The sequence below is a fragment of the Macadamia integrifolia genome, unplaced genomic scaffold (assembly GCF_013358625.1).
Source record: "Macadamia integrifolia cultivar HAES 741 unplaced genomic scaffold, SCU_Mint_v3 scaffold3062, whole genome shotgun sequence".
NCBI classification, from domain to species: Eukaryota; Viridiplantae; Streptophyta; class Magnoliopsida; order Proteales; family Proteaceae; genus Macadamia; species Macadamia integrifolia.
In genome coordinates, this window is record NW_024869172.1 from 1 (window position 1) to 7,309 (window position 7,309).

The 7,309-nt window shown below is 36.1% G+C and overlaps 1 protein-coding gene across 1 annotated transcript; it reads right to left on the bottom strand.

Moving 5' to 3' along the window:
• Window positions 1–2,157: 2,157 nt before the first annotated feature.
• LOC122067693 (probable non-intrinsic ABC protein 5) lies at window positions 2,158–2,595 on the bottom strand (the record flags this gene model as incomplete). Its single annotated transcript, XM_042631538.1, has 1 exon — window positions 2,158–2,595. A coding segment is annotated over exon 1 (438 nt), but the record flags the coding sequence as incomplete, so codon positions are not given.
• Window positions 2,596–7,309: the final 4,714 nt, after the last annotated feature.

The following is a 7,309-nucleotide window of genomic DNA, read 5'->3' on the forward strand; positions in this document are numbered from 1 at the left end:
CCCAAAATTTTTAGACCATGAAGACAAGGCTTTGTAATGGACTCTTTCCCTTAATCCTTAATATTTAAACACTGAATTGTTATTAATTTATATTTATTTACAAATTTATCATTTTAAAGTAATAAATAATTAAAATTTAGAATTATTAAATGGTTTATCATTTAACTAGTGTAAAATGAAACATTATTTAATACTTTGTTACTGGGAGAGGATTTCCCACACTGAAAGAGTGGGAAGAATCTGCACGCAACCACCACAATGGTTAAAAAAAATGGTATTAATATTTGTTGATCACACTTTTTCAAAATATATAAAAGAAAAGATAAAACAAAGACATGCATTGGGCCCTCACATTATGTGAGAGAATGGGAAAGAGTCCGCAAACAATGTGCGGATCTTACTCCCTTTATTATTATTTTTTTAATTTCTTAAGTTATTATCTTGTTGTTAGCTACTAAAGAACTGTGAGCAATACAATTATGGATTGAATGTGACTCCGTGGATATAGTTATGGCTGTGAATATTCAGATCATTCTTAGGTATGATCGAGTGGAAAAACTCTCATTCTTACAGAGAAAGTAATCCAATTGCAGATTAGCTTGCAAAGCTAGCAGTGAAAAGGTAATTCCTTCCTCCATGGTAGAACGGACATCTCACATGTTGATGGAACTCAAGATGGATTATCAATGTTGGCCAAGATATGAATTCTCTAAGTGTTTTTTTGTTATTTTTCTTGTGGGGAAGTGCTCTCCTGCTGATGGCAATGCCATTGCCGAACGTAGAGGTGCTTTCTAAAATTTGTGTTGACATTTTTGGGATGTCCCTGTAGAAACGCAACCCTAAAACGATGCAGAAGATAATGGAAAAAGAAAACAAACAATACACACGGATTTAACGAGGTTCGGCAAGGTTGCCTACGTCCCTGGTGAGATGAGATCCTACTTCACTATCAATGGAGAATAGGGTTACAGCGCTCTTCCTCACACCTCTCCGTATTGCTTGCATCACAGAGAAAGAAACCCTCGCTACAAATATATAGCGAAAAAAACCCTAATCCGGATTAAACTACAATTGCTCTCAAATAAAAAATTCGAGCGGGGGGCTGCGCCCCCCTACACCCCCTGCTATACAGGGGGGCCTCCTGCCCCCCTTGCAACCCCCACGGCCCGCTAACCGGCTAGCGGGACTGCCGTCCTGCCTGTCTAGGTGCTGCACCAGTACTCCCTGAATTAAACTGCGATGGAATACAAGACATCATACACCAACAGTCCCAGGTTGTATGATATTTTTTCTTTCTATTTTCTTCTTAATATCATTGATCTCTTAGCAGGGAAAAAAAAACTATGAACTATATTATACTTTAATTTATAGGTATCTAAATATTTTATGTATAACAAAAAAGTGCAGCTATGTAACTTTAAGTGAACTTTACACTTCGACAACATTGGCCTTTTTTGGTCTCTTTTTTTTCACAAACAATTTTGGTAATAAAAAGACTATTGCCTTGTACTAATTTACATAAAAATGTGTGATTTGGAAAATGGATTTCTTATATATTATTTATAGATTCAAAAATAATATTAAGGTTTGAATCACCACTTTCACACCCAACTATACATGCATTCACCACTAAATCAATTATATTATGAAGAGAGCAAATTTTGAATTCTACTAAAAAAAGCATGAAGCAACTTGTATTGTGGCATAACTATACGGTCATTGGAATAAAAACTATCAACATCGGCCATGCAACCTGTGACATTATTGCAATCATTCCAAGAAATCCTATGATTGAGATAAGAAGTTCTTCAAATTTATGTGGAATAATGGTATCAACTACACTTTGATCTATAGATGTCTGTTTACAAAGGTAGAGTTTGTTTAAAATTTAAAATTATATTAACTTTTGTAATGATTAAACAATATCTTTTTGATCCCAAGTGTAAATAAGTATATTTACTAACTCAATTTAGAATCCTTCCTCTTGGAGTTGAATAAAAAAAATGACAGAGGAGCAGGAAAAATGCAGAGCAGAGTGGTTGTCTTGTATCCAGTAGTTACAATGAGCATGGACCTTATAAGTGAACAAAGAGAGCCTCCAAGGGTTAAAACAATATAAATAAAGATGAGAGTAGATCCTCTAACATGAGGTCTTACATTCTCTGAAACAGGATTAGCCAACACCATCCAGTAACCACTGACTATTAAGAGAAGCTCAAAAAGAATATGTGCCAATAGTATCAATGGTATAAAAGCTCCTTTATATGCAGCCGTAACATATTTCCAGTAGACTGAAGGACTAATTCCACCATTTTCTTTCTTTTCTTCTTGGACAAGTTGCTCTTTTGGCCCAGCCAATTTTTCAGTTTTGTGGTTTTTGGATTCTTTTACCTCGTTATCTTGAATAGACTTCTCGCTCCATAACATATTACCATCTTTCTCTCCATTAATTAGATTATCTAAATCAGCCCCATGTTTGACGTAATTAAGTTCTGCCAAAGCTTTCTTCTGTGCACCCACTAACTCCATAAAATCAGTGTCTGAACTAAGAATTTCTTCGTACTTCTCGGCTTGAATAATCTTTCCATCTCTCATCACCTTTTTTTTTTTTTTTGCTAGAAATTCGTGTATATCAATTATAAAAGAAAAAATAAATAATGTACAAAAAAAGAGGGAGGGAAGGAACCCACACCTCTCACATGGTCAAAAAGGGATTGCACGAGTTCCACCTTCGGCATTGCCATCAGCAGAACAAGGCAAACACACTTAACAACCACAAAAGACACTTAAGACTTGACAGGGCAACTAAGGCTGACTAACCCAACCCACCTTCGGCATTGCCATCAGCAGGAAGAGAAGACCAGCAAAAGCGCCCACAGAAAGAGGGAAAAAAAAATTAGCAGACATAATCAAAATATTCTGAATCTTGGCCGACGAGTAGCATCCATTTCCAACTCCATCCTAACCAAGGACGACCAAGACGTCACTGGGGAAGAGACTTCTAGACACACAGCGGTTTTTGAAGGAAAATCTGCTACCGAATTTACTTCCCAGAAGCAATGAGAAATTTTCCACTCAATTGAGCTCAGATACTGGGAACAATTTAACCATCTCTCATCACCTATCATACAAAAAAAGGTAAGAACAAATCACCTTCAGACAAGGTTGAAGTACTTGAAGTAGGGAAAGAATGCTAGCATATTCTCACCAGGATAAGATCTGCATAAGAGAAAAACTCTACTTGGTGGGTAACATATATTACTACCGAAATTCCCAACAGACACTCCGGTAGAAAAGTTGATCAAATGTTCACATTTAGGCACTTAAAAAGAATTTTTGGTTACTCAAAAGAGCCACATAGATGTACATATAAATGCAAATTAGTTTTCATAACAATAAATAACATTGAACCATAAGTTTTACGCAAGAGCATGTATTGCTCAACATAATGTGTTTGTATGTCTTATTGGTTTAGATAGCATGATTTCGTTCTTCGTACAAATATTTTTATCGACCCCAATTTGAGGTGAAAAAAATTATGATTTAAGCAATTAGATGTATAGCTTCAAATCAATTCATCAAGGAAAGTTATGGAAGTAGAGCTCAATAAGTAACTACCTTAAATAGATGAGATCCGGTATGAGCATCCACGGCACTAAAAGGATCATCAAGTAGATAAATATCAGCATCGTAGTACAAAGCATGTGCAATCTGTATTCTTTGTTTTTGTCCACCACTCAGATTGATCCCCCTTTCCCCTGTGATAGTTTGATCTCCAAAGTCAAACAATTCCAAGTCTTTCTTCAATGAACATGCTTTCAGGATCATCTCGTACCTTTCCTTGTCCATTTCCTTACCAAACAATATATTATCTATTATCTTGCCACTCTGTATCCAAGGTGATTGTGCAACATAGGCCTTTTTTCCCTTTAACTTAACAGTTCCAGATACCTTCGGCACTTCCCCCAATATGCATGAAAGTAGGCTTGACTTGCCTGATCCAACAGAGCCACAAACAACCACTTTCATACCATGGTTCACTCTGAAATTAAGATCTTTTAACGTGGGATTAGGAGAACAAAGGTCCCAAGAGAAATTCCCCTTAACTATTTCAATTGCGACTTCAGCATTATCACTTGGAAGATTATGTGCTATATTTTGATTAAGATCATTAAGACACAAGAATGAGGTTATCCTGTTAAGGGAGACTTTAATCTGAACTACCATGGAAATTGTGTCTGAGAGAGTTTTAATGGGCACTTGTAACATTTCAAATGTTGCAACTGCAGATATAATCTTTGCTGAGTCTAACAGAATTCCACTATGCACACAGAACCCAAAAGCAACCATAGACACAAACAAGGGAGTAGACAAGTAGACAAAGGCAATCATAGCTGATGTATAAAGAATCTTCTTTAACGATTTTGTTTCAAAATTCCTAAGACCAATTATCTTAGCCAAGAATTTTACCTCCCAAGCCTAAAGCTTGAGAATCCTCATATTCCTTAGAGCCTTTGACTTCATCTTCATCCTTTGATCCTTTGAATCCATCAATTCTCCCTGAATTTTCTCCTGTAGTTTTCCTAATGGAATATTTGCTACCTTCAAAATCATTGTGCCAACAAAAGCTACAAGTGAAGCGAAGCCAAGGTTTATGTACAATATAAACAGTGCTAGAACAACTTGAACAGGCACCCTCCATATGTTATGCAAGTACCAACTGAAAAACCCAGTCCTTTCAACATCAACGGTCATCAAATTAACGTTCTCCCCACTAGTGTGGCCCTGTTTTGATTGGCTTGAGAGCCTAAGATTTTTCTTATAGATTGCTGCGAACAAGGTAGCACGGACCCTATTTCCCATCTTCTGCAATTGAAAGAACAAATGCCTCTCTGAAAAGCACCTTATGAACTTTGATAACAAGAAAATAAACACTAGCACATAGCCTTTATATTTTAGTTGTTGAGAGCTGTCTAGCTACTGAAAAAAGACAACAATAAGGTATGGTCCAACATAAGAAGCCAATGCGCATGCAATGGACAACAAGCCTGTCCGTAGAATTTCTTCCCAAGTTAGGAGAATTAATGCCTTCACTAGCTTGAGTGTGCTTACCTGACCACCAATACTATCGTTGTTACCATCAAATTCAATTTTGTTTCTAAAACAAGAAATGACCGCATCGGCACTATCATGACTGGCAAGTTGAGGGACATCTTCAGGGTCCAATGTTTTTTCAAACCCGAGTGCAACCAAAGGACCCATCCAAGAGAAAGTAAAAATAATAAGAAAATTGGCATTTGCATAAGGAGTTACACTCTCTTCACTGACACTTGATTCTTATTTCTCAGCACCATTGTTTTGCTTGGAACTAGTTTTCAAAAGAGGCTCCAAAATATGGAAATCTTCATCTTCTCGCCCCTTGCCAAACAACCCAACATAAGAAATGGACAAACCAGCAATAACTGAAATAGCATCAGACACCCACAGAAAGATTGGTAACTGAAAATGTTTCCAATACAAACCAAGATGTAAACTGGAAAGGAACTAGACATTAGGAAGTAGAAGGGCCACCAAATCCTTAGCGTAATGGGGAACTTGCGCTCACTTGAATGAGAAAACTGGATGTGCAAGTAAGCAAAGATAAGAAACCAAGTGACTGTTCTGAATGAAAAATCCAATTGGGCAACAGTCTTTAGATTAGACCAACCAATTCTAAACCCAGAGATGCAATTTGACACGCATAGGAGAAGATCATGGGAAGACAGGAGCATGCAAGATATAAGGGCCAACCAATAGTATAAAAATTATGTTTTCTTCAACATTGGTTTTGAATTATCAAAGGTTATTGTGGGTCTCTTGCAAACCCAAAAAATGAGTAAAACTAATAATTGAATTAGGTGTGCAAAAGCAGAAAACCCATGTAGGAAAATGGTTGGAGAATACTGTGAAAATAATATCCCGATATTTATATCATTCACTGATCCTTCAAAAGCATCCATGTTGGCAAATTCCCTTTTCTTCTTTTTGTAATTCGGTGGCTTAATTTAGACTCCTTTATGAATCCTATCAGTTACACCACATTTTGAATTGTCCATTGCCAAAATGTTGTGGAAACTCTAGCTTATAAATATCAACCATTGCCACCTTATCTGTTCTAAAAAGACTTAAGACCAATATTGAAATCTCAATATCATCCTTCGATGTAGTTGAACCTGTTACCAAACAAACAAAAGATATTGTTTGAAAATATATAAAGAATAAAAGAATCAATAAACTTTCCATAGAAAATTTAAGAATGAAAGAAGTTGCAATGATATATGATTTAGTCCATATCCAATAAACCAATAAATATTTTAGAATTGACATATTTCAGCAAGATGCAAGGAAAAGCAAAGAGCTTCAGATCATAAGATTTCAACTGTTGCATGGCAATAGAATTCGATATCAAAGTAAAAAACTGAACTTCCAAAATAACAAATCGACATAAAAAGTTTTAAATAATGCAACCATGAAACAGCGAGAGCAACACAATTAACATGGGAATAGAACTTTCAATTGTTGACATACAATAGTCTGTTAGCAAGACACCTTGCCAAACCATTGGTGCAATTTAAGGATCACGATGAGAGGTGGAATGTTAGTGATATGCCACTGGCATTCTCATCACTCAATTGATTTCATCTATAGTTGATTATTTATTGATCCGTGACGTAAGTTAGAGTGCAATCATTCCATCCATCTCATTAATGATTTCAGCTACAGTTCATTTTGTCCATAGACCCATTTACAAACATGTTAGAAGAGAAAAAAAAAAGAAAAAAAAAGGAGATCGATAATATTTAGATTCCTAGTCTATCTCACAGTTATATGGTAATAACTTATAAGGTCTAAAAAGAATTTATAATTACAAGTAACTCCATAAGTATTGACTTGGCGCACATAACTTCCTAATTATGACTAATAGCTAGAAATATACAACTTGGTGCACTACAAACTACATAACTTCCTAATTATGACTAATAGCTAGAAACTACAACCCCATTGCAGATTTTCTAGCCAAAAAGGCCTCTAAAGCTGGACTGTCTGAGATTTCGGTGGTATTTCCTAATTGCATTGCAGCAAAGCTTGAGAATGATGGTGCGAATATGCGCAGATTTAGATTCTGCTAGGACGCTCGCTTGCTTTCTCTGCTAATGGCTTTGCCGAAGGTGGAGACAACAAGTTGGCCTAGTGGCTTCAGCCGTATTTTTCTTTTTTTCTCTCCTATTTGGATGTTTTTTCCTTCTGAATAAAATTACCCTGTTACAAA